At 46.0% G+C, this 27,801-nt stretch overlaps 1 protein-coding gene across 5 annotated transcripts in view; it reads right to left on the bottom strand.

Annotated features, from left to right (window-relative positions):
• The window catches only part of LOC139542125 (plexin-B1-like), a 57,480-nt gene that overhangs the window by 15,009 nt on the left and 14,670 nt on the right, over positions 1-27,801 (bottom strand). For 2 of the 5 annotated variants that reach the window (XM_071347189.1, XM_071347188.1), the window contains 29 exons: positions 14,904-14,981; positions 13,691-14,810; positions 12,605-12,787; positions 11,683-11,811; positions 11,296-11,396; positions 10,995-11,130; positions 10,747-10,903; positions 10,500-10,608; positions 10,306-10,408; positions 9,074-9,973; positions 8,481-8,579; positions 8,253-8,375; positions 7,033-7,126; positions 6,767-6,933; positions 6,534-6,685; positions 6,334-6,439; positions 6,089-6,225; positions 5,746-5,919; positions 5,429-5,663; positions 4,847-5,089; positions 4,548-4,724; positions 4,207-4,355; positions 3,987-4,087; positions 1,480-1,697; positions 1,153-1,331; positions 953-1,019; positions 704-850; positions 363-531; positions 26-129 (listed from right to left, as the gene is read on the bottom strand). In XM_071347189.1, the coding sequence (XP_071203290.1) occupies positions 26-129; positions 363-531; positions 704-850; positions 953-1,019; positions 1,153-1,331; positions 1,480-1,697; positions 3,987-4,087; positions 4,207-4,355; positions 4,548-4,724; positions 4,847-5,089; positions 5,429-5,663; positions 5,746-5,919; positions 6,089-6,225; positions 6,334-6,439; positions 6,534-6,685; positions 6,767-6,933; positions 7,033-7,126; positions 8,253-8,375; positions 8,481-8,579; positions 9,074-9,973; positions 10,306-10,408; positions 10,500-10,608; positions 10,747-10,903; positions 10,995-11,130; positions 11,296-11,396; positions 11,683-11,811; positions 12,605-12,787; positions 13,691-14,800 (5,769 nt within the window). In that variant the 5' untranslated portion in view covers positions 14,801-14,810; positions 14,904-14,981. The remainder of the gene's footprint in view (positions 1-25; positions 130-362; positions 532-703; positions 851-952; positions 1,020-1,152; positions 1,332-1,479; positions 1,698-3,986; positions 4,088-4,206; positions 4,356-4,547; positions 4,725-4,846; positions 5,090-5,428; positions 5,664-5,745; positions 5,920-6,088; positions 6,226-6,333; positions 6,440-6,533; positions 6,686-6,766; positions 6,934-7,032; positions 7,127-8,252; positions 8,376-8,480; positions 8,580-9,073; positions 9,974-10,305; positions 10,409-10,499; positions 10,609-10,746; positions 10,904-10,994; positions 11,131-11,295; positions 11,397-11,682; positions 11,812-12,604; positions 12,788-13,690; positions 14,811-14,903; positions 14,982-27,801) is intronic. The other 3 variants (XM_071347191.1, XM_071347190.1, XM_071347192.1) reach the window with 3 other exon arrangements.

The following is a 27,801-nucleotide window of genomic DNA, read 5'->3' as shown; positions in this document are numbered from 1 at the left end:
GGATGTGTGGCCTGCCGTTTCTGACCTTGTAATGCTGCAGGGTGTTGAGGCGTTTCCAGGAGCCCTGCACCACCGACGTCAAGTCCTCGTCTGACAGGATCAGGTGACCAGCCATGCCCGCACGCCACTCTGATCAAGGACACAATACAAAAGATTAGCTACCAAAAGAGTTGATTATAACTGATGACCAAGGAAGGATTCTGTTGGCTTTGTCAATTCTAGGGTGTCTCAGGTTTATAGTACGCCCATTAACTTGGATAAATGTTCTTTGGCTTCATTTCTACCTGGCATGCCAGAATGGACAAAGATGTCACCTTTTCAGATTGAACAGTGAATGACAGAGAGCTGTAGTGGAGGCTCACCCAGGTGGAGAGAGTCTGTGTGGGGCCTCTGGGAGAAGGACATCCCCTTCCATGCCTGCTCCAGAACCTTCTCCTTCACCTGGGTTATGGTGTCACAGTCCAGCACCTTGGCAGGAGCGGTCTGGGGCTCGCCACCGTTGCCTGTCGCTGGCATGAGGACATTCAGCGTCTGGAAGGTTAATGGTAGTTAATTAAATCACGACACAAAAAAACGTGACTACTTCACCATGTTGCACAGCTCCTTTATTCCAGCCCCGGCTTTATAATGATAAACAAAGCCTGAATGTAGATGTGTATTTATGGTAAAGGGACATCAGGCTTTGTGTGTGCTGTGCTCTCACCAAGGTTTTGTACTCTATGTCCTCGCGGAGCAGCCTGTTGTCGTTGAGTGTGTACTTGGCCTTTCCTGTCACAGCGTCCACCGGTCCTTTGTCCACCTGGTGTTTAATGGCTCTAAACAGCATGTAGAAGGACTCCCCTGCAGTGTCCTAATAACACAGCACAGACGGGACATGTTTCTTCAACTGTCTCTTTAGTGAGGAGACACAGGGGGGGGGGTGAATGGGGAGAGGGCAGGCTGAGCTACTCACCCTCAGGAAGGTGAACAGACAGATGGACATCCAGTTGGTCAGGAGCTTCTCGACCACCGATTCAGTTCTGAAACAGAACATGTTCCACGTGAATGTGTCCGACACGGATAAGTAAACCACAAGAGACTTTAAAAAGACACAGGAAGAAGCCTGCCATTACCCAAGACTGATGAGAACACATACTGATCAGCCCCCCTCACCTTCGGAGCATGAGTTTGGGGTTCTTGGCCACGTACTGCACCACCAGGTCGTTTAGCAGAGTCTTGAGGATGTCAGTGAAGTACTCCAGCTTCCCATGCAAGGCCACGGTGAGAAGTGAGGCCACGTAGGCCCGGTCCCGAGGAGAGAAGGTCCGCTGCACCTCCAGGGTGTGGATGAACTGGGAGAGAGTGGCACAAAGGGGTCAAAACAGTGAAAGTGAAGCATAACGTGCATGCATTATATATTACCGCTGACGTTTTATAGTCTGAATGGTATTGAGAGGTACGGTAGGTCAAGTTCACTTCTTCAGACTTGGTTAAGGTTACCTTGGTGAGAAATAGTTTGCTGTTGAGGAGGTTGGACAGTTGAACTAGTCCCTGCTCCACCGTCTGTCTACGGCACTCCGGCACATCCAAATCTCGCCTCAGTGGCGACTCCCGGTGGCCAGGGAAGAAAATGCGCTCTGCATACGCCTTGTAGTCCAGGAAGGGAATACCAGAACCCACCAGGTCACTTGAACAGTCCATCATCTCAGTCATCAGGTCTACACAGAGGAGGGAGGAAAATAGACCACATTGAGATCGTGAGAATCTTTTTAGCAAAATCATATATAACCTACACCTGAAAAACCTTACTTATTTCAAATCAAATCAAATTTATTTGTCACATACACATGGTTAGCAGATGTTAATGCGAGTGTAGCGAAATGCTTGTGCTTCTAGTTCCGACAATGCAGTAATAACCAACAAGTAATCTAACCTAACAATTCCACAACTACTACCTTATACACACAAGTGTAAAGGGATAAAGAATATGTACATAAAGATATATGAATGAGTGATGGTACAGAACGGCATAGGCAAGATGCAGTAGATGGTATAGAGTACAGTATATACATATGAGATGAGTAATGTAGGGTATGTAAACATTATATTAAGTGGCATTGTTTAAAGTGGCTAGTGATACATTTTTACATAATTTCCATCAATTCCCATTATTAAAGTGGCTGGAGTTGAGTCAGTATGTTGGCAGCGGCCACTAAATGTTAGTGGTGGCTGTTTAACAGTCTGATGGCCTTGAGATAGAAGCTGTTTTTCAGTCTCTCGGTCCCTGCTTTGATGCACCTGTACTGACCTCGCCTTCTGGATGATAGTGGGGTGAACAGGCAGTGGCTCGGTGGTTGTTGTCCTTGATGATCTTTATGGCCTTCCTGTGACATCGGGTGGTGTAGGTGTCCTGGAGGGCAGGTAGTTTGCCCCCGGTGATGCGTTGTGCAGACCTCACTACCCTCTGGAGAGCCTTACGGTTGTGGGCGGAGCAGTTGCCATACCAGGCGGTGATACAGCCCGACAGGATGCTCTCGATTGTGCATCTGTAGAAGTTTGTGAGTGCTTTTGGTGACAAGCCGAATTTCTTCAGCCTCCTGATGTTGAAGAGGCGCTGCTGCGCCTTCTTCACAACGCTGTCTGTGTGGGTGGACCAATTCAGTTTGTCCGTGATGTGTACACCGAGGAACTTAAAACTTTCCACCTTCTCCACTACTGTCCCGTCGATGTGGATAGGGGGGTGCTCCCTCTGCTGTTTCCTGAAGTCCACAATCATCTCCTTTGTTTTGTTGACGTTGAGTGTGAGGTTATTTTCCTGACACCACACTCCGAGGGCCCTCACCTCCCTGTAGGCCGTCTCGTCGTTGTTGGTAATCAAGCCTACCACTGTAGTGTCGTCCGCAAACTTGATGATTGAGTTGGAGGCGTGCATGGCCACGCAGTCGTGGGTGAACAGGGAGTACAGGAGAGGGCTCAGAACGCACCCTTGTGGGGCCCCGGTGTTGAGGATCAGCGGGGTGGAGATGTTGTTACCTACCCTCACCACCTGGGGGCGGCCCGTCCCCAGGTGTACTATGGTGTTAAATGCTGAGCTGTAGTCGATGAACAACATTCTCACATAGGTATTCCTCTTGTCCAGATGGGTTAGGGCAGTGTGCAGTGTGGTTGCGATTGCGTCGTCTGTGGACCTATTGGGTCGGTAAGCAAATTGGAGTGGGTCTAGGCTGTCAGGTAGGGTGGAGGTGATATGGACCTTGACTAGTCTCTCAAAGCACTTCATGATGACGGAAGTGAGTGCTACGGGGCGGTAGTCGTTTAGCTCAGTTACCTTAGCTTTCTTGGAAACAGGAACAATGGTGGCCCTCTTGAAGCATGTGGGAACAGCAGACTGGGATAAGGATTGATTGAATATGTCCTTAAACACACCAGCCAGCTGGTCTGCGCATGCTCTGAGGACGCGGCTGGGAATGCCGTCTGGGCCTGCAGCCTTGCGAGGGTTAACACGTTTAAATGTTTTACTCACCTTGGCTGCAGTGAAGGAGAGCCCGCAGGTTTTGGTAGCGGGCCGTGTCAGTGGCACTGTATTGTCCTCAAAGCGAGCAAAAAAGTTATTTAGTCTGTCTGGGAGCAAGACATCCTGGTCCGCGACGGGGCTGGTTTTCTTTTTGTAATCCGTGATTGACTGTAGACCCTGCCACATACCTCGTGTCTGAGCTGTTGAATTGCGACTCTACTTTCTCTATACTGGGACTTAGCTTGTTTGATTGCCTTGCGGAGGGAATAGCTACACTGTTTGTATTCGGTCATGTTTCCGGTCACCTTGCCCTGGTTAAAAGCAGTAGTTTGCGCTTTCAGTTTCACGCGAATGCTGCCATCAATCCACGGTTTCTGGTTTGGGAATGTTTTAATCGTTGCTGTGGGTACGACATTTGAAGCCACTTTAGGTTTTTGTGATATAAGATGCGGTTTTGTGAACTTATGGTGAAGCTTATGGCACTTTCTCTCACCTGTGAACTCTTTCTTGCAGCGGTCCCTCACACTGGTCTCCAGATTCTCCAGCTGAATCTGGACCTTCTTGTAGTCCCTCACAGCCTGTTTGCTTTTCCTCCTGACAGAGATGCATACAGACAGGCAGAAACGCTCACATCCAGTATACTGTACCAAGCATTACTTTGAACAGATGAAATGGTGTATACTTGACAAAGTAAAGTGACTGTTGGCACCCACCTATATATGAGCACTATGATGACAACGATGAGGGCTACGATGGAAGCCCCCACCCCTACGCCCACCTGGGCCTCCAGGGGGAAGGTGGACTGGCCTTGGGTGTCATACTGCACTCTGCCCAGGGAGAAGTTCAGGTTCCCCATCTGGACCTGGGACAAGACAGCAATTGATTTTAGAGTGGAAGGATTAGATTCAACGTTGAAGTGTTTTACACTTGTCATCCCTACAACCACCACAACTAAATAATATTCAGAATTACACAGATGTGACACAACGTATTCACAAAAGACATGTGCCCTCTTTGATTTCCAATTGTGGTGACGCAAGGAGTGAAGACGTACAGTGAACTCGGGGAGAGAATCCATGCCCTCCTGCTTCTTGCTGGCCATCACAGAGGGCTGCTGGGATGGAGGCTCACAGTAGAGGTGGTTATGGGTCAAGGTTTTCACAGAGCATACCCCTTCCCCAATCAGAGCCACCACCTCCTCCTTAAAGATGGCCAGGTCCAGGTTCTCCCCCTAGATCATAACAATAATGATATTGGAGAAAGCCAACTGGACAGGAAACAGACAACACTCGCAGGTTCTGAAAAACTGTTGGAGAAACTGTTATGGTATCAGAAATGAGATGTAACAGAGACCTCCACAGAGATGATGCTGCCAGGTTTGTGGTGGTAGGGTTTGCTGGGGTCATTCTGGTTCAGTGGGTACAGCCTGGGGTTGAGCTCGTAGCTGAAAGCCCCACTGCCCACAGAGTTGAAGTCAAAGTGCAGGTTATCCAGTAGGAAGTCCACCTTGACCCGAGCATGGTGGGCCTCTGTCCCCACGGCAGGCGTAGGGCACAGCATCAGAGAGGGGCTGCTCACGGCGCAACTTGTCTCAAACTGGAGAGCAAGAGATGAGAGGCGTATTTATAGAAAGCAATAGCAGTGATTGATTCTCAACTTTACCTTTAAAAAGGTGATACGTCACACTACTTGATCAAAGAAAAGAGAGCCTATCCCCCAACTAAGGCAGTAGACATCTGAACACCATGTTAGAGGACTCAACATACATTTCAGTTGAATAGAATAATAATAAATAAGCCATTTAGCAGAATGCTTTTATCCAAAGCAACTTAGTCATGCTTGCATATATTTTACGTCAGGGTGGTCCCGGGAATCGAACCCACTATCCTGGCATTGCAAGCGCCATGTTCTACCAACAGAGGACCACCAGTTTACCCGTTTTACCACACAGAGTGCGTCTTCAAGACAGTCTGGCTCAGGAACTATCCGTCTTTGCCTCTTGAGTGGGATTTCTGTGCGTCTCACTCTACTCTCTCCATCTCTGCTGCTCCTCCTCGTCCTCCTCTTCTTCCTCGGAGAAAGGGACTCCAGAGGACTAAGGGTCACCCGGATTCGGGGCACCTGCACTACATCTAGGTTTTGCCCAGACACACGGATCATTCTTCCACCACTGGACACACAGAGAGAAGAATCATTTATTACATGAATAAACACATATGACAATTCATTGCGAGTGACATTGTGACACCCACCTGAGGAAGCTTTTTGAGGGTGCAGCCATGGTTATGTTAGGGTCTGAGGTGTAATGATAGATGGCTCCCTGTAGATGGCGTTCTGCTCTACCAAACCGGACTGTGATTCCATGCTCTCCAGTTCTGTTGCTGCCCCCTGTCATACATGTAATCTGGTCATCCACGACCTCAGAGCTAAAAAGAATTAATTTAACAAGATATCACAACTACTGCTACAGCAAATTACAGGACTTTAAGGAAATTCCCAAATGATGTATGAATTCTCATATGCAGTGCTGACTCCACTTGCTTTACAGTGGTTGATCTGGTGACTTTGAATGTAACAGATGCGTAAGAGACTTACATGAGGCATGAGACTCCTCCAATAAGCACGCTGACCTCACTGGGGTGTCCAGTCTTCAGGCTCTGGCCCATTATGGTCAATGCTGAGCCCCCAGCCTTGGGCCCCTTCTGAGGGGCTATCCCAATCAGAGCCGGGTCCTGAGGACAAGAGGAAGGGCATTAAGCATACATTATCAGACTGAGGGAAAGTGTCCATTTGGCTAGAGCAAGATTTTAGTAGAGTATAATAATGTCTGTTATAGATACCTGGAAGCTGAACCTTTGACTGGAGAGTCCAAGCCCTCCTCCTCTCACCTCGACTGAGGCCTGACCACTCTTCTCTCCCCCACTGGCTGTGGTCTCACACACAATCCTACAGGAGAATTACCGCAGGTTCTTACTCAATGCAGATACAACTAGAGCTGCAGAAGATGCAAATAAACGTTGTTGCACGAGAAGAACATTACCTTGAGGAGATCTCATATCTGCTGTTGATGACCGTGCAGGGGACACCAGCTATAGTGACAGAGTTCTGGATGTCTTCAGCTTTCTGTCCAAGATTGGAGCCTGAGATGGTCACCACAGTACCACCTTCTACTGGTCCAGAGATGGGCTCCATCTGCAACACACAGTCACGGAGAAGTTAAAAAACGAGTCCATGTCACTGTCTGAAGACACGTCAACCAAAAAAAGGACTCACTAAGTGGATGACGGGTGCTGGGCAGGACTGCTTGATCTCGCCAGCGCAGGAGTCCCGGTAACTGCATTTGGAGCGAGCTCCCCCGCACCACGCACAGCCGTACTTCTGATCAGCCGTACGACACCGGCTGCAGTCTGACCGGCCCACAGAGCAGTTAAACAACGTCACTGGAACAGAGAGGATACCTGGAGTCAACTACACGGCATAATCTGAAGAAGAGATCATCTCAACGAGATCCATATCAGTAGCTCTCTTGTATAACCTACCATGAAGGTCGTCCGCACTATCAATCTGAAAGGTGTTTCTCCTCCTCACATTGATCACGGCATTGTACTCCTCCACAAAGGCAGTATAGGCGTACTGCAACATGACAGAAATAAAGTAGTCTTAGCAGTGACCGCAATCACAGCTGCCCACATACAGTGCCGTGAAAAAAAGAAAAGGTACTTGCCCACTTTCTGATTTTCTCGATTTTTGATACTGAACGTTATCAGATCTAAAACCAAAACCTAATATTAGGTAAAGGGAACCTGAATTTACAAAAAAAAAATCATAATTGGATTCAAGTTTGCCAAAAAAGCACCTGGATGATCAAGACTCTTGGAAGAATGTTCTAAAGACAGGGCAGTGAAAAGTATAACTTTTTAGACGACATGGGTTCCCTCATGCCTGGCGGAAACCAAACATTGCATTCTACAGCAAGAACCTTATACCACCGGTCAAGCATGGTGGTGGTAGTATGATGGTTTGGGGATGCTTCGCTGCCTCAGGACCTGGACGACTTGCCTTAATAGAAGGAACCTTGCATTCTGCACTGTATCGGAGAATTTTACAGGAGAATGTCAGGCCATCCGTCTGTGAGCTGAAGCACAGCTGGGTCATGCAGCAAGACAATGATCGAAAACACAATCACGTCTACATGAAAACGGCTAAAAAGCAACACATTTTAAGTTTTGGAATGGCCTAGACAAAGTCCAGACCTAATCCCAATTGAGATGTGACAGGACTTGAAACGAGGAGTTCACGCTTGAAAACCCACAAATGTCGCTGAGTTAAAGCAGTTCTGCATGCAAGAGTGGGCCAAAATTCCTCCACAGTGACTGATCAACAACTACAGGAAGCGTTTGGTTGGAGTCATTGCAGCTGAAGGTGGCACACCCAGTTATTGAGTGTATGGGGCAATTACTTTTTCACAAAAAGGTATTGGGTGTTGCATAACTGTTTATGAAATATGTATGTAATTGTTATTTGTTCACTCAGGTTCCCTTTATATAATATTAGGTTTTGGTTGAAGATGATAACATTCAGTATAAAAAAAAAATATGCAAAAGTTGAGAAGATTTTAAAGCGAGCAAATACTTTCCCACAGCGCTATAGTTGAAATATCACTCTTCAAAAAAAACATGAAACAACATGCAGACAAACGCTGTTCAAATGAACAGCACTGTTGCAATACCACATAGGCTGATAATGTATGACGACTGACCTGGTGTAGCTGGCAGGTGATGAAGTAGAGAGAGGGCTGGGTGTCGTCTGGCTCCACGTACGCGTCCACCACCACTGACCGCCCTTCGATGGTCAGCACACACTCATAGTCCAGATCCTCATCCTGAACACACACACACACCGATATAAGACACATAGGCCACGTTTTACACACCACGCATCTTGGGTAAAGTAAACCATTTTGGTTTTGCAAGCATTCCTCACACACCTGGAAGAGGTGAAGGTGGCGTCCCACCAGAGTGATCTTCCGCTCCACATTAACAGGAACGAGAGAGGAGCCCTGGACCTTCTCCACACACGGGCAGTCCTGCTCATATTATAAGACATACGTTACAGGACATACACACATGGGACATATGACAAACAATACACCAGCTTACATTTTTCAGGTGAGGTCTCACCAATTTCAAATCATTAAACTGGACTGACTGTGTGAACAATTCAGCAAATCCCACACAAATGTAGCTCTACAGTCTAAAAGTTTATTATATGCGACTAAAGTGAAGAACAAAAACACTGACAAAGCGTAAAACAAAAAACAGCAGGTTTAGTTCAAACTGAAGACAGCCATTTTTGATGGTTTGATCTCCAAAGTACTGACAGTTGACCACTCCAATGACACTCAAAACAAAACGTAATGGCGATGCAATGTTTGCACACATCAGACATAAATAAGAGGGTAGGAATTTCGGATCAAATTAAGAGTAACCTATTTTACACGATGCAACTGCACTTATCCGATTCAGTGCATGTGTTGTACTGGGTGCATCAGCTAGACTGCCACTGAAAGACCCCACTCACCGGCAGATCAATTTCAGAGGAGTCAGACTGGTAGTCTGCTGAAGAGTCAGGGTCAGGTGTGAGGGTAAATGATTGAGAGGGCTGGTTTGGGTCATCATCTCCAGAGGGCACTGTGGCAGAGGATGTTGGAGGGTCCATCTCTATCTCTGTCTCTCCCTTCTCCCATTCCTTTGTCCAGGGAGGTGAGTCTGTACCTTCAGAGGGGGCCAGGCGGACTTCCTCCCCGTCAGAGCCAGTGGGCAGGTCCATTAACAGGGGGACTTCATCCCGGTCAGAGCCAGTGGGCAGGTCCATTAACAGGGGGACTTCATCCCCTTCAGAGCCAGTGGGCAGGTCCATTAACAGGGGGACTTTATCCCCGTCAGAGCCAGTGGGCAGGTCCATTAACAGGGGGACACCACTAGCAGTGGTTGAGGTGGTGTCAGAGGGCTCCGGCACAGTGTGGTCAGTGTCGGTGAGTCCATTTGTACTACTAGGAGCCACAGTTTCTGGAGACTCGGGCCAGTCTAGCAGCTCAACCCTAGTGACTGTTGTCTGCTCCGTCTCCCCTGTTCCAGCAGTAGTCCTGGGGAGGCTCCCATCTCCATCCACTGAGGTCTCTCCAGCGGTGGTCTTTGTCCCTGCCTGCAGACTGGTTGTCACCTCTAGTGTTGCAGTGGTAGCCTGAGTGGCCAGTGTGGTTGAGGGTGTGGTGGTGGCAATGGTTGGTGAGTGGGTGGTGGGGACTGCGGTTGGCTCGGGGGTGGTGGGTGTGGTGGATGGGGGCACAGGTGTGCTGGCCGGGACTGGGGGAGTGGTCCTAATAGATGTCCCTGTGGTTGGGAGTGTTGGGGCAGCCAGGAGAGTTGGAGTTAGAGTGTCAGATTGTTTGGTTGCTGGGGGAGTGAATGTTGGTTTGAACTTGAGATGGTAACACAATGAGCAGAGAGGGGGAGAGGAGGGAGACGATGGTAAAACAAGAGGAATAGCAAGAAATATATGCAAATAAATACATAAAGACCGAAATCACAAAAAAAACTAACTGTTTACTAAAAAAAAGTACAAATTTAAAACAAAGACAATGGAACATGACAAAACATAAATAGACAGGACACGTACAAACTAACAGTTACCTAGGGTGCAGATACCAGTTTCACTACAAAGCAAACCTGAATACACTGGTTAGTATATATAGTTTGTACCAGCTAGCAGTCCTGTGACTGCACTGCCTGATAACCTGCAGGTAGACTTACGTGTTTGTTGTAAATTGTGACTCCCTCACAGATTTTATTGGTGCACATGTGCTGGTGAATACACCAGTTACAGCCCCAACGACTGCTCACACACCCTCTGCACCTGAAAACAGAGAGAAGACGAGAGACTGAGAGGTTAACAAGGGGAGATATACAACTGCATTGTGGCTAGATATGTCAGCCTTTTAACTCACGGCATGAGTCCAGAGAGCTGTTGGACCACACCACAGTCAAAGAAGGTGAACTCCCGAGCAGCCACAGTCACATTGAGAAAGCGAAGGGACAGGGGGATGGTGACTGAGTCTGAGCAGGAGAGAAGTCAGAACATCCCTAAATTACAGTACCCTCCAAAAGGATAGTTAGCTTTGGTGATCATTAAGAAAGAGAGAGGAATCATTCTGCTTTGTAGTGTCAAATTGGACTCGCACAGATGTCACTCACCTTCTCCCTGGCCAATGGGAGGCAACCTGCTGGCGTCGGGAGTAGAGCAGGTCACACCAGTGTCTGTGACGGTGGCCAGACGTTCCACATCCTGGTAGAAACAGCTGTATTCTTCGCCTTGCACTAGACTGGGCAACCCCTTCACTGACACAGCAATCTTCGAGAGAGAAGAGAGAGAAACACATACATTTATTTTTTCTTTCAAACTCGAAACAAGTACTGCATCTCCCCCTCCTCTCATGTCTTACGTCTGTCTCCTCTCCACGGCTGATGTTATACAGGCTCAGGGATTGGATACCGAGACACTGCTGCTGCTGGTGGTCAAAGCTCCACAGCCACTGGCCCTGCAGAGCCCCCCGACCGCACTGTGAACGCTGGCCACACCTGCCGTCACAGGGGGAAGTGGGGTTGAGCACAGGAGAGGAACAAGTGAGAAATGGGGAAGGTGATCATTCGTTAATGTTGACATTTGCCTTTGCTCTTCCTATATTTTCGAGCTCTTAACTTAAATTTTCTTTGTTATAGAATAGTCAGTTGGTGCTTCCTCACCTGCCCTCCAGAACACACCAGCCACAGTAAGGGTCTCGGGCTGAAAGACAGGACTGACAGTCCAGGTGATCTCCACACTCTGCCACCGGTCGCTTCTCCACCTGAAAGGTTACCCACACCTTCTTCTTAAAAACAGCTGTACTATACAACGAAACCGTAGAGGTGCTATAATTGTGTTCGATCAATTATATATTTTTTCATAGCCCTTGCCCTGAACTACTATCAGTGAACTGCATGGTCAAAAATGCAAAACACACCTGTACAGTACCTACTCGTGATCCTCTTCACTGCATTCCTGCACCAGCTGAAGACCCTAGACTGTATTAGGGGAGTCAAGCAGCTAGCTAGCGATGATGTGTTTGAGCTGTGTTGTTCACTCAGACTAACCATTGCGCCGGTCATGACGTAGATGTGCGTCTCCGTCTGGTCCAGCAGGAGGTCACTGCTGACGGGCGAGTTGGGCTGGATGAGCACGGAGGAGTACATCTCCACCCTGCCTCCAGAGCCTAGGAACACCTGGAGAGAAGCAGATGGTTATGGTCAGAAACCATCAATCATTTCCAAGTGTGAAGGTTATAGAACTCAGCACATACAGTACATATAAAAACAGAAAAAGAGAATTGAAAAGGCTAAAGAAGTCTTGGCTAGAATGTGTCTAAAAGCAAATTGAAGGTGCATTTGTACTGTCTGCAGGATCATATTGTGAAGAGAACAGTTAATTTGATTGGCAGTCAGTAAATCTAATCTGGAGGATACCGAGACACCTTTGCCTAAGTGATTCATGAGCCCTCAAACTCTCAAGTTACCTGAGTTTAATGAGATTAGCATAGATTTTTATGTCAGACTCCATAAGCCTGTGCAGTGATCTCAGCGCTGTAAGCAGGAATCAAATGGCTTGTCAAGTGCAGTTTCTGTCAGCACATCTTAGCGAGCTGACAAAATAAGACACTCGATTTAGAAACCTGCATGTTGTATCCACATTGTGTGTGTGTGTTCACGCATGCATGTGCACTTGTGTGTATGAATGGTGGTTGTGGAATTTGGTGTGCAGTGATGAGATAATCCCTTTATAATGGGTAACTTCAGTCAGCTGCATACTAAGGGAGCTTTGATCAGGCACCTCAAAGCCCTCTGTTCTGTCTGAGAAGGTCTCTCCCACTGGCTCGGACCACAGCTTTAACAAGGCTACCAGACGACGTCCAGAGTAGAAGTACGTCTGAAACACTGCTATCTTGATCTAGATCTCAACTATTAACTATTATTATTACTATTAAAAAAATGCATCATGACCTACTGTAACTTGGCATACCTTGTGCAAATTCCCTTTAGAGTCTCCTAAAAAGGCAATGGTGTGCCCAGCACTCATACCGACAGCCACAGCAGTGAGACGGGCAGATGGGCTGTCCAATACTGCCTCAGCTTCCATGGGTACCCTGCTGGCCATTGGACTGGGGGTGTGGTCAGAGCCACAGGGATAAGCCTTTAGGGTGTTCTGGAACACAGAGAACAAACAAAAACACATCTCTCAGAACGTTCCATTCACATTATCACAGGAACATGGTTATTCATTTTAAGTCCAACAGTATAACTTTCATTCAGTAATATTTCATTTACAGGTCTTTCACAATCCAACCAATCTTCTTAGTTTTTATAAGAGGATGAAATATTATACTAGATGGGAAGCATACTAAGAATGCAATCTTGTGCCTTTGCTTTTGCGTAACCCCTTAAAGCCTACCAATAAGTCTTCAGCCCAACTCCAGTCAATTGGAAAGTCTTTTGTTACAGGGCTTGTTTACTTTAAAGCAAATTGTTTACCAAATTAACTATGCGTTCCAATCCATCTGTCAGTCTCGTTGGACTTCAAAGGGCTCTTCCCCATCCGTGTCAGCCTTCATTTACCAGTCTGATAGCTGAGTCGGGACAGTTAGTTTTATTGATCCTAACGATCCCATTAAACCGCTCGTGGCTGCAGGGCAGGCAGGCCTGACGAGCGCCGGGGCTCCAGGTCACCCCGGGGTCGTAGGCCTGCAGGGCTACTTCCCTCCCAGGCTTCAGGGATCTCTTGGCTCTTTGGCACAGTGCTCATTAAGGCCTTTCATGAATCACAGGCCTTCCTCTCTCTACGGCTGCTCTGAGCTGAGGCTGGATCTACTCCTCTTCCAGACTGCTGAAGCCAATAAGCCATTACAGCAGCGAAGGCAGAGAATAAGTAGGATTTAACTAGATAAGGCATTCCATTGGTAGTAGTCTGACGTTAGGAAGAAAAATAGGGCAAATGCTTGGCATTGAGCAGAGGAAACCTACATTGAAATGTGTTTAATTCCAATGAAGCAGAGGACTCATGTGAAAGGTGCATGTATTGTTACAACAGCTGCTCCTCCGAACACCTTACCGTAGGTAAGTTGGCACAGCTGGACTTGACCTCATACTCTATGTAGGCCACCTCGCCTACTCCCTTCACATGGCCATCCAGTGTGTAGCACAGGTCTCGTGTGGAGTCGATGAGTCTGTCCAGCTCGTCCAGAGGGAACACACACAGAGCGGAGTCCTCGGAGGGCCCGTTGGAAGAGCTGACCCGGGTGGAGAACACCCCCAGCAGGGTGTCCCCCTCTCTGCCACCCCCCTGACCCACCTGGGCTGCCTGGAGGAGGTTGTAGTTCCTCTCTGGGGAGGAGGTAGAGGAGGAGTGACACACCAGGGGTACCTCTACATAGGAATAGTAGGAGGTGTCATCCAGACACACGCGGGCAGCATACGTACGGTATTCCCGCGACACAGCCTTAATGTCACGGCGATAGAATAAGAAGTACACATGCCCACGGCGAGCGAAAGCGGCTACAAAATGGTGGTCGTACTCCGAGAGCCTTCCCGCCACGGCCAGCTTGGCCGTCTCCTCGTAAGAGAACACAGGCTCGTGGGCCAGATGGCGTGTGGAGATGGGCGGATGGCTGCTTGTGTAACCACGCCCCACGTAGAGCACGGCCCGCTCCCCGCCTCGGGGCCCCACCACCAGCCCCACTGTGGACACCTCCGGGTCGTTGGCCGCCACGTACTGGGTATCCACCGGCCTCTCTGTGGAGAACAGGACCTCCTTCACAGAGTTCAGGCTGCGCTTCTGGCAGGTGCCCTGGTGGACGTTACCACAGGTGATGAGCTCCATGGCTGAGGGGTCCACTAGGAGCAGCTTGTTGTGGTTGGAGGTGTGCCGGGCCTGGGGGCAGTTGGCCTCGGTGACAGGGGGAAGACACTCCTTACTATCAGTCACAGGGCCGGTCCTCTCCTCATGCTCCAGACGCAGGCCGTCTAGCCCATCCAGTTGGAATAGGTGGTCCCTGGCCCCCACATAAACCGTGCCCACAGAGGGGTCCGGGTGCAGGACCAGGTGCTCAAAAGAAGTGTCATTTCTGGAGAAGCGTGGATAAGTGCGGACAGCGAGGGAGTATGAGGTGGTGATCAGTAGGAGGATGAGCAGGGCTGAGATCAGAGCCATCCCAAGTGGCATGGCAAATATTCTGCAAACACAAGAATAGTAAAAAAACGCTGAACATCAAGTTTGCTATACAAATACTTACAGTATTAATAGATATCTATACAATATGTCTAACCATGTGTCCGACGATAAGCTCAAGACGCCAGTCTCCTCTTGATCATCCGCAAACATAACCCATTATTGTTCACTACACCTGTAGAGAAAATAAAATATGGAAGTATTATTGCAAGTCTAATGTTAGCCAATAATCCATCAGGAGTTACAACATTGGTTGGATCATGTTCTAGAATCTGCCACCCCGCCACTTTTCTACATCACATGAGCCTTAAAGCGATGTTGCGCATTCTCCATTTAGGACACTTGTCACTCGTCACCTCACTACCCCAGCAAATCAATTGGCCAGTGGGAGTCCTCTATTACAGCTGCAACCCCTTTAATAATTGAGCAGCTCTTCCCCGTCCTCACCCTCCACCCTGGTGAGAGGTCAAGAATGGCTAAGTGCAGTAGTCCTACAGTACGTGACTGTAGCCAGTGACAAGAGGATGGGGCATAAGAGGGTGAAGAGAGCCCTAGTTGGTGGTCCTGGAGCAGGTGCGTCTGGTGTGCTGCTCTGATACAGTAAGTGATTCAGTCAGACCCCTCTTTACTTATTCATGGAGGGATAAGAGGTCTGTCACTTCTTGGACGGTAACTTCCAGGCCCACTGCCACAGGGTAGTCCATGAAAAATACATGCATTATTCCATGTGCATCATGTTTTATTGAGTCAAACCTATGTCCAGAATAGGGGTGCTTTGAGAGATAAGAATAGTATGGGGGAATAAGACACTTTCTAGAGCCATTAGCACTATCCACAACATGTCTATTTGTGGGCCTCTATTGCTGTCACTGTTGTCCTTGATGCTCAGTCTCAGTCTAGACCGATTGGCCTGTGATACACAGCTGCACTGTGAGGCCTGGAAACAATGGAGAACAGCCATGCTACTGGTCTGCAGTCCTCACCAGCTCTTTGAACGGCTGACATCCCATTGTCAATATTTATAGTGCATGGGGACCAATCGTCATGGGAACTTCCTTAGTAACTGGAGCAGCAGTATAGGACTGGGAAACCGATAGTAATTCCTTTTCTACATAAAAAAACCCCCAAAAAAGTAGCCTCATTTTCAATTATTTCTTGTACATCCATCACGTTTCCCCTTCCTGATCATGGCTGTAGTGACCTTTCACAAGATGATTCAGCTGAATGTAAGTACTTCTGGAAAAGTAGAGTCTGCCAAATACCCAAATTGTAATTAGTAATGTAGCACTTTGTTACTACTGCTGCTACTACTGTAAAGTGTAGTGGTTGTAATGATAAAAACAATAACTTGGGAGGAGAGGGGGCATGCAGAGCCAACAATCTCCAGAGTTCATTGGCCGTGTCTGGAATGCATGGCTCTGCCCTGGTGCAGTCCAAGGAACCTATAAATAACTACTGCTAGGCTATTAGCCTGTCAGCATCACTGAGGTCTGATCGGGGCTTTACAATCCCACTACACTACAGCCAAGTCCGCTGAGCTCCACGAGACTCCCCTCTATGTTTATCAATCATTGAAAGTGGTTGCTGTGCACGTTTGACGTTCAACTCTTAATGATCCGTGACAGGGGTCTGAACGCTAAGACCCCATAAAAATGTGAGGTCAACAGCGAATCCCTCCAAAAAGACAAGGGTGCGATTCTTCATGCGGCGTCTGAATGAGAGACGGCCTTAGGCTCGGAGGCCTGACATTGTTCTGCTGCTCCTGGCATCTCCCCCTCTGGAACACAGCCAAATGGTACTGTACCCGTCTGCTTGAGTTATGACAGGCTCCAGGGAACACACAGCCACCATAGTTCATCGTTTTATGACTACGAGGCAGAATCCAACTACAGTACAGTTAATCTTACACATAGATGTTCTGTTTTACAACACATAAAATGTCACAGCATAGGGTGTGATCGTCAGACTTTGAGGGTATTTCTGTAGTGAATAAAAACAGTCGCGGCCAGTCACAGATGTGATTTCTACAGTATAGAATAGAAAATGTTTGTAGACAAAGAAAATGTTAACAAGCTAATATCAAAGGCGGATGTACACACACACACACACACACACACACACGTCGGCCCTCTGCCAGTTCCGTCCACTTCTTTAGGTCTATAGCAAACCACTAACAAATGCACAGAGGGTCTCTCTTCCCCTCTTTTAAAAAATGTCCCCGGTGTTGAAAAGGGAGTCTGTGTGTAGCCGTTGGTGGGAATAGTGTCCCTTTCAGTCCTCTCTGACCAAGTGGCTTCTCTGACCGGGTGGAGAATAAAGACACTTCCTTGTAAAAAGAGCTTCACACAGTCTGGCTTATAACGGGACCCTTCACATAGGCCTAGACCTTTCTGAAGGTGGTTTGTCAGCGGGAAGCAAGGTGCAGAAGAACTTAGTACAGTTGACAGGAGAGTCTGAAATCAACCCAAACAACATGTGTGACGCAAGATAGATACAGCATGGAAGTCTGTTGTAGGCACAGTAAAGAGACAGCATTCTGCAAGAATGATGGATGGAAGCATCTGAAATGCTTTCCAAGGGTTTCTGGAGGGGTTGACGATTATGTATTCATACATAGGCTATATCATACTTATATATAGTAGTGTGTAAAACTTACGTATATGGTGAATTAAGATTGGATCAAATTACACATTTCAAACCCACACTACTGTAAAATAAGGACCCTTCAGAAGAATGGTAGTGAATGATGGGAGGAAGAGAGGCCAGTAAGTGTCTGGTGGTCAGGTTCTGCTGACTGCTGTGGGTACAGGACCAGGACATAATCCAACTGCTCCAACTAAATTACAGACAAAACTACTGGACTGGGGATTCCTCTGGGATTGATGTCAGCAGAATCTGAACACAGGAAGAGCGTGTGAACGCAGAAAATAACAAAGGCAAAACTCAAATCTCTTCCTCTATTTCTAGCTTGATTTCTTTTTACACTCTTTTCCCGTTTCTGTGCCACAGACTTTTGCCAAGTGAGTTATAAATGGCATTTAGCGGTTCGGTTCTGTCGAGCCGAAGTAGCTACAACAGAAACGTGCGATTAAGGATTGTTGTGATTGCGTCAATATGTTTTATTCAGACCATATGGTGCTTTTAGTGTCACGTCAATAGGATATTGATAATGCATGTCTTTGTGTTGGCATCACAGGAGGCTGAAGCGGTGGCGAAACATGCTTATTCATGTGTTTGTGCCCTGGCTGCATACATTACCACCCACTGCATGTGCTATCACATCTCCATCACACAAAACAGCCTCTCTTTCATATCGCTGAATAGACTGAGAAAGCCCTTTGTCATTTGTGGTTGTCTTGACGACGTCTCGTGGTTGGATGAAAAGGAGAGCTGAAGTCTAGCGTCAACTCATAGGCATTTGAATTAGTAGAAACTGTACAACCACTCACACTCCCTGACAAAATAATTCATGGTTAGGTGCTTGGTATTATCATTTAAGAATAGAGGTCATGGTAAGAAACGCTCCCTAATGCTGCACTGAATTATTCCCCTGACTTGACAAGAAAATAGTATAATCGAAACCAAAAAGGTCCACCAGTAGGAATTATTTCCAACGTGCCGTGCAGGCAAAAGCTATTTGTTTCTACCGACCCTTTGTAATCTCAGAATCTACAGAGATGGACAGAAAATAACAAGCCTCATCTTAAAAACGATTCAAAAAGATTTAACAAGAGCAGAGGTATTTTGTTTCATTTGAAAAATAGTATAATTTTTTGCTGATTTTTTGCTGATCCCAACTAGGCTTTGACCCCCTGACTAAATGAACCAGAAGCTCTTAGCTCTTCATAAGAACACATAGGCAACAGCAGAGCCCCACGTAAGCCTATAAGAACATAGATACACTGCACTACTCACTCTCCTCTTCCTTCAGGGACTGGTATCACAGTCACCTATCAGAATACCAAGCATTTTCTGAATGCTTGGCAGGGAGGGCTTCTCCCAAGCTCTGGCCTTGAGCAGTGTGGAGGAGCGTATACCCTAACAAAACACTCCACTACTGGGGAATGGAAAATGGAGAAGCTTTAGCTTATCTGGGCAATATAGGCCTCAATGACTGATGTGGTATTGTAATAATCATATTTATGAAGCACTTATAATAGGCCCTTAAGTAGTCTGAGTAGACATACGCCAGTCAGCTCGGCACATTTCTATTTTCATGTAGAAACATGCACATCTCTGCTTAGTATCATGCCAGGTTGGGCTTGTACAACTTTACTGTCCAACTAGACATACAGTCTAGGTCTACATTAGCCGATTTCCAAGGAATTGTGCTTTGGATAGAGTGATGTTCATCACTGTAGACCGTTTCAGAGGGTCAATCTGGTGAAGCTGTCATTAGTACACATTTAAATCACCATCATTGCAGAGTAAATCAAGTCAGAAAAACAGTGAAGCTTTTCCATGACTGCATTTTGAAATCTGAAAAAATTTGAGTTTATTTTCCCTCCCTTATTTATTTATGCCTGCTTTTTCCCCTGAGCATCACCCAGCAAGAGCTGGGATTGGTCCTCTTAAATGCTGTGCTGACTGAACTGGTGTTCCCCCTGGCAGTCTCATAGAGGGGCTCTTGTGAGGCCAGCGCCGTTACACACAGTGTGTCTTCTCTGTCCTACTCCATTAACAAATACAGGCTGTTGGTCAGGGAAATTAAATATTAGTGTGGTAGTCTGTACCCTTTGATCTTTAAGCTGTGTGTGTGTGTGTGTGTGTGTGTGTGTGTGTGTGTGTACGGTGCACATGTACCTTCACTCATTACAGGTGTTCAAATCTGTCATCTCTGTCAAACCACAATACATCTGAATAATTACCAGCCTCAGTTACCTTCAGTATGGGTTTCAATGTTCTTTACTGGTCTGACATTTTATCCAGGATACATGTAAAACCAGTCATTCTACTTGGGTTGCCAAGGTTAACCAGAGCAACGTATTTAAGGCAGTGTAATTAAAGCTTCTGTTTGAATCACATACCGTACCGAAGCAATAACTTATGCTGGTGGATCTAAAGTCAAATCTCTTTAGTAGTCTGTAACTAAGCCAAAAGAGAGAGAACTTGGCAAGATTACCTCATTGGCATGATTGTTCAGGACAAGTGTATGCAAAGACTGTTACTTTCATCACAAATGTGTTTCATCAGTTGCCAGAGACGTCATGCAGAAATAATCACTCTGAATGGTTAAAAAGGTACTGTGAGAAGCGTTCCAAATGAACTTTTCCCTTTGGACCAGAGAAAGACCGCAATCAGTCCTGCTCATAAAGGGCTGCTTTCCTTTCCCAGAGTGACAGATGTACCAGGTATTTTGGTCAAACTATAAAAACATGCATCTAAACTGATGATCATGAAGCTCTGCAATGCGTTGTAATCCTGTTTTCAGGAGAAAATACACTAACCATAGGGTTAACTACATACTCTCCTCACACACGATGGAACGACGACCGTTCACGAGGTGGAAATAATTCAATAACACTGTTGAGAAAAATACCACACCGAGGAGTGACTGAAAGTGATATGGGAAAGACGCCGTACGAGGCCAGATTTTATGATACACAGTGCATTCGGAAAGTATTCAGACCCCTTGACTTTTTCCACATTGTTACGTTACAGCCTTATTCTTAAATTGATTTAATATTTTTTTTCTCCCCTCAACAATCTACACACAATACACCATAATGACAAAGCAAAAACGGGTTTAGACATTTTTGCTAAGGTATTAAATGAAAACGGAAGTATCACATTTGCATAAGTATTCTGACCCTTTACTCAGTACTTTCTTGAAGCACCTTTGGTAGCGATTACAGCCTTGAGTCTTCTTGGCTATGACGCTACAAGCTTGACACACCTGTATTTGGGGGGTTTCTCACATTCTTCTCTGCAGATCCTCTCAAGCTCTGTCAGGTTGGATTGGGAGCGTCGCTTCACAGCTATTTTCAGGTTTCTTCAGAGATGTTCGATCGGATTCAAGTCCGGGCTCTGGCTGGGCCACTCAAGGACATTCAGAGACTTGTCCCGAAGCCCTTCCTGCATCGTCTTGGCTGTGTGCTTAGGGTCGTATTCCTGTTGGAAGGTGAACCTTTGCCCCAGTTGGAGGTCCTGAGCGCTCTGGAGCAGGTTATCATCAAGGATCTCTGTACATTGCTCTGTTCATCTTTCCCTCGATTCTGACTAGTCTCTCAGTCCCTGCCGCTGAAAAAAATCCCCACAGCATGATGCTGCCACCACCTCCATGCTTCACCGTAGGGATGGTACCAAGTTTCTACCAGATGTGACGCTTGGCATTCAGGCCAAAGAGTTCAATCTTGGTTTGATCAGACCAGAGAATCGTGTTTCCCATAGTCAGAGTCTTAAGGTGCATTTTGCAAACTCCAAGCGGCCTGTCATGTGCCTTTTACTGAGGAGTGGCTTCCATCTGGCCACTCTACCATAAAGGCCTGATTGGTGGAGTGCTGCAGAGATGGTTGTCCTTCTGGAAGGTTCTCCCATCTCCACAGAGGAACTCTGGAGCTTTGTCAGAGTGACCATCAGGTTCTTGGTCATCTACCTGACCAAGGCCCTTCTCCCCTGACTGCTCAGTTTGGCCGGGCGGCCAGCTCTAGGAAGAGTCTTGGTTGTTCCAAACTTCTTAAATGTAAGAATGATGGAGGCCACTGTGTTCTTGGGGACCTTCAATGCTGCAGACATTTCTTGGTACCCTTCCCCAGATCTGTGCCTCGACACAATCCTGTCTGACTCGGAGCTCTACGGACAATTCATTCGACTTCATGGCTTGGTTTTTGCTCTGACATGCATTGTCAACTGTGGGACCTTACATATACACACAGGTGTGTGCCTTTCCAAATCATGTCCAATCAATAGAATATACCACAGGTGGACTCCAATCAAGTTGTAGAAACATCAAGGATGATCAATGGAAACAGGATACACCTGAGCTCAATTTCGAGTCTCATAGAAAAGGGTCTGAATACTTATGTAAATAAGGTATTGGTTTAGAAATTTGTATAAAATTTGCTAAAATGTATAAAAACCTGTTTTCGCTTTATCAATATGGGGTATTGTGTGTAGAATAAGGCTGTAACATTACAAAATGTGGATAAAAGTCAAGGGGTCTGAATACTTTCCGAATGCACTGTACATGTGTTGATTTTTGTCAAACTCTCAACAACAACAAAAAAAATCACTACAAAAACAATGCCTCTCCAAAAAAGGGTGTTGGGCAGAGCAAGGCAGGTGGGAGCTATCGTGGCCTTCTGTTCGTGTGCTGAATGACAGACAGCTTCATTTAAAAGATAATGGGAGAGGGAGAGAATCAGAGCAGGTCTCTACGAGTGGGAGGTCTTCAATTGTCAAATGGTTAATAGAGTGTACTCTTTCTCTCTTAAGCAGAAGTGCATGCATGTGACACACACAACCCCTTTCTCTAAACCCTGACAGAAAATCATTAATGATTGATGTGCAGAGCTTGCTGTGTTAAAAGCAAAGGTGTTTAATTATGACCTGAGGACAATAGGGTGGTGAAATCTAGGATGGAACCTGCAGGAGGAGGCAGTGAAAAGATCTTGACTGAAATCCATGACATCTTTCAACACAAACAAAACCAAAGATTTTTTGATGCAATTTCGATACACGATTAGTAAATTGTGACTAGATGGGGTTCTAAAACAGACTGAGCAGAATAATTATGGATGAGCCGCACCACAGAGCATTAGAAAGTCTTTGTTTAAGAGGGCCACAGTCATGGACCCAACACTAATATGGATAATGGCTTAGGGAACCCCGCCGCGCCTTTAATTGAGGCAATCTTTCTGATGCTTGGAGATCGAGCGAGACAGAGAGAGAGAGAGAAAGCGAGCGAGACAGACCGCGAGCAACAGACAGAGAGAGACGGACAGCGAGCGAGAGAGGGACAGTGAGCGCGAGAGGGACAGCGAGCGCGAGAGGGACAGCGAGCGCGAGAGGGACAGCGAGCGCGAGAGGGACAGCGAGCGAGAGTCTCCTACAGACAGCCTTGGGAAACATAGCATGGGGGTTGGGAGGAGTCAGACCAGGAGCTCACTCCCCTGAGGTCCTGAGACAGTCTGCTAACAGGACTGACACCTGGGGACTGCATTAATCATTGATCAGGCCAGTATGAGGGAGTGGATGAGCTTCAATGGGTTTCAGCCAGACTGACTGAGGGTTTAACTCAGCGTTGGTGTATTAACCAAGTCAGTGAGTTAAGTTCACCCAAACAAAAGGCCAAGCAAAACGTACATGGTCAGTTCCAGTCAGCGACAGAAAATCCCTACATACTGTAGATACTAACATCAAAGCATAGCCGTAAATTCTGGTATGCTGCAGTGGCCGGCTGTGCGTCAGGTTTTGGCTGTGCCCAGATCAGTGAAAGATAAACAGAGCATTAAAGTGTTCCACAGGGACTGAAATGTGATGGTTAGTTAGGTACACTCCTCTTCCACACCACTACTCCCTCTTCCCCACTGCCCTGGCCGGCTCTCTCCAAAGTAACACCTACTGTAAGCAACATTTTAGCTCAGCAAGACACTCTTTCTTTTATGCCTTTACTGCCCCGAGAATCTATAGCCTACTGTATGACGCACTGTAGAAAATATGTAGATAAACACAGAAATAAAAAAAAACTGACATAAGCCTGTGTTCATTCAGCTTTATTTTTCAGTGCAGCTAGTCATGCAACCTGGCATTCCGGGGAAAGCCCAGCAGTAGATACCAGTGTCTGGACTTATTAGCAGAGAGGGAGCTGATGGAGAGTTTTTGCCACGGCTATTACAATACAATAGAGGGAGGTCTGTGCTGGCAATCATGCTGAATCTCTGAATAATTATCCAAATTGTGCCGTGACCCAGACCGAAAGCTTCATTAAAAGAGGATGCTCAGACTGCTGACTGAGATTAATTAGCTTAGTAAGCAGAGCCACAATCCCTCCTCCCAAGGACACTCAGAGCTAATCCACACAGATCTTTACTGGCAATCCATAAGCATTGTTCCTGAATAGAACAGCCTTCAGGGAATACCTTTCCCTTGATGTAGTCAAATAGGCTCATGTTTTGATGAGGGACCTGTGCCTTCAAATGTGCCTGAGTTGTTAGTTATCAGACATTAGCTAGCTACCTAACTTAGCCGAGTACTAATGTTAGGTTTACATTAATCTTGCTAGCTAGCTAACCTTAGCGAAAATTAGCTAACTAGCGAACATTAGCTAGCTGTTTAGGCCATGCCCTCCCAGTGGAACTGACTGATTAACCAAAATTAGCAGACGTTGTTTGAATTATTTAAAACCACGTGTCTTGAACTAGATGGTGACATTGAATTTCACAATATATTTCTCTCTCCAGAGGGATTGAGGATTCACCTTATGGGCAATTCCACAGTAACAGAATTGTGCAAACGGAATTTCATCATGGGTCCCTGATCTGTACTACACAGAAATGCATAATTATAGATATGAATGTAATTCGCTTCATGATGATGTATCCTAAATACTGTTGGTAAAAAAGAAAAGAAAAAAAAAAGGTATAAATATGCAATATCCTCCTTTTCATATTTGTCTATTATTTAAATGAGCTCCCCCGCCCCCAAACAAGACCAAATTTGAACCAATCATAGATGTCTGTTTCACAAGTTTGCACAACAAAGTACAGCGTAGCATTTTTATTTATTTTATTTTACCTTTATTTAACCAGGTAGGCAAGTTGAGAACACGTTCTCATTTACAATTGCGACCTGACCAAGATAAAGCAAAGCAGTTCGACACATACAACAACACATAGTTACACATGGAGTAAAACAAACATACAGTCAATAATACAGTGAAAAATAAGTCTATATACAATGTGAGCAAGTGAGGTGAGATAAGGGAGGTGAAGGCAAAGAAAATATATATATATAAATAAAAATATAAAAAAGGCCATGGTGGCGAAGTAAATACAATATAGCAAGTAAAAACACTGGAATGGTTGGTTTGCAGTGGAAGAATGTGCAAAGTAGAGATAGAAATAATGGGGTGCAAAGGAGCAAAATAAATAAATAAATACAGTAGGTAAAGAGGTAGTTGTTTGGGCTAAATTATAGATGGACTATGTACAGGTGCAGTAATCTATGAGCTGCTCTGACAGCTGGTGCTTAAAGCTAGTGAGGGAGATAAGTGTTTCCAGTTTCAGAGATTTTTGTAGTTCGTTCCAGTCATTGGCAGCAGAGAACTGGAAGGAGAGGCGGCCAAAGGAAGAATTGGTTTTGGGGGTGACCAGAGAGATATACCTGCTGGAGCGCGTGCTACAGGTAGGTGCTGCTATGGTGACCAGCGAGCTGAGATAAGGGGGGACTTTACCTAGCAGGGTCTTGTAGATGACCTGGAGCCAGTGGGTTTGGCGACGAGTATGAAGCGAGGGCCAGCCAACGAGAGTGTACAGGTCGCAGTGGTGGGTAGTATATGGGGCTTTGGTGACAAAACGGATGGCACTGTGATAGACTGCATCCAATTTATTGAGTAGGGTTTTGGAGGCTATTTTGTAAATGACATCACCGAAGTCGAGGATTGGTAGGATGGTCAGTTTTACAAGGGTATGTTTGGCAGCATGAGTGAAGGATGCTTTGTTGCGGAATAGGAAGCCAATTCTAGATTTAACTTTGGATTGGAGATGTTTGATGTGAGTCTGGAAGGAGAGTTTACAGTCTAACCAGACACCTAGGTATTTGTAGTTGTCCACATATTCTAAGTCAGAGCCGTCCAGAGTAGTGATGTTGGACAGGCGGGCAGGTGCTGGCAGCGATCGGTTGAAGAGCATGCATTTAGTTTGACTTGTATTTAAGAGCAATTGGAGGCCACGGAAGGAGAGTTGTATGGCATTGAAGCTCGCCTGGAGGGTTGTTAACACAGTGTCAAAAGAAGGGCCAGAAGTATACAGAATAGTGTCGTCTGCGTAGAGGTGGATCAGAGACTCACCAGCAGCAAGAGCGACATCATTGATGTATACAGAGAAGAGAGTCGGTCCAAGAATTGAACCCTGTGGCACCCCCATAGAGACTGCCAGAGGCCCGGACAACAGACCCTCCGATTTGACACACTGAACTCGATCAGAGAAGTAGTTGGTGAACCAGGCGAGGCAATCATTAGAGAATGAGAGTTAGAGTGCAGAGTGCAGTAAAGAGTGCAGTAAAGCACAGAACAGTAGAGTTCTGTACATTACAGAATATAGTGTACTCAACTCGTGTGCTCTATTGTGTACTGCACTCTAATTTGTGCTCTACTGTACTCTGCTAAACTTTTTTTTAAACTTTACTGTACAGTGCTTTCCAAATGTCTATGGCTGCTTCAAATGTGGTCCGGTTCGAACCAATCATGGACGTCTGTGTTTCGGCCAAATCAAGGCCGGTCCAAAAATCAACATCTGTGGAAGTTGAAATTAAATCCGGTTCGGACCGTACCAAAAAATGACGTCTGTGGACATTGAGATGAAGGTAAGGATGGACTGACCAAATTGTAACTACTTTTCAGCATCCATGGACGTCTGGTGTCGGTGGTTGCTTAGGATGCTGGTTTCAGTAAATGGAATGACAGGGCTCATGGGTAGGGCAGTCATTCTCATGCAAATGACTGCCGGTCTATTGGTAATTGACCTTTAATTAACAAATACATGAAGCATCGCCAGGCCTCCACGCATACATGCCATGCCGCGTGCCTTTGGAACATCTACTTTAAAACAATTCTAAATCCATTTAATATACACCATCAGAATAAATCCATTATTTTAGTCAGATCTAAAGAAACATTAGGACATGAAAATGTATTTCAGAAGAACAGAATATGAGTGGGCCTACTGCATGTTATCTGGCTATACGCCATGCTAGTTAATTTAGCAGATGATATGCTTATATGTCATGTGCCATTATTTTATAGTAAGAAGAATATAATTTAAATTATCTGAATAAAACAGCATATTTTTCTCATTCCGGAAAGAGTGCGCATATGAAGATGGGCGGCAGGTAGCCTTGTGGTTAGAGCGTTGGGCCACTAACCGAAAAGTTGATGGATCGAACCCCGGAGCTGACAATGTAAAAATGTGTCTTTCTGCCCGAGCAAGACAGTTAACCCACTGTTCCCCGGGCACCCAAGACGTGGATGTTAAGGCATGACTAGGTATACCCCTTTCCCTTTGTTGAGCGTAAAAGTGATCATTTGAAACAGGTCCTATATGAGAGTTAATTGGCAACATTAGTTGTGAATGATACAAACCCTATAATGTCTTAGAATTCCAAACATATATGGGCTGCAAGATGCGACTATAGACTATTGATGAGTTGAAAAAGTAGCAAAAAAAGCTTGCACTGAGTCCGCACACGCTGTTCTCTCATCACATGAGCATATTTTCATCCATCAGACTATTCTCAATTTAATCTAGTCTTTACTAATATATAAAGTTTATTTCAATTTAGAAAAGGCCCATTATCAAATGGGAAGGAACAGAGGCAAGGGGGGAAAAATACATAATCTATGTGCACTCGAATAGCGAATGGAGGCCGGAGGTTCGTTTTTAAATCATTCCGGGTTGGCTACTCTGGTTTTATAGCAGAGCAATGCTTAATATTTTAGCTGATAAATAAATATCAGCAGTAGAAGGTTGGGAACTTCCTCTTTTTAGTGGCAACCATCAGAGCTCTGCTTTCACACGGGATTGCATATAGAAATGCCTGGATTTATAAAACACACTAATTTCACTCCATGCATCAACCACTGTTTGAGAAGCATGCAGCCTCTCGCTGGGCGACAGTTGATAGTACACCCAAACTCTGTATGCCATGGGCTCTCCAACCCTGTTCCTGCAGCTACCCAGTGCTTCATTTGGAAAACAAAAGTGAAATCTGCTCGGGAACATCGATACATCTCAACAAAACATATTTTAAATTAAACTGTTGACAGCCCCCCCCCCCTC

This window comes from Salvelinus alpinus, chromosome 17 (genome assembly GCF_045679555.1).
Source record: "Salvelinus alpinus chromosome 17, SLU_Salpinus.1, whole genome shotgun sequence".
Classification (NCBI taxonomy): domain Eukaryota; kingdom Metazoa; phylum Chordata; class Actinopteri; order Salmoniformes; family Salmonidae; genus Salvelinus; species Salvelinus alpinus.
Note: the sequence above shows the minus strand (reverse complement) of the source record. Positions and strands in the feature narration are given on the sequence as shown.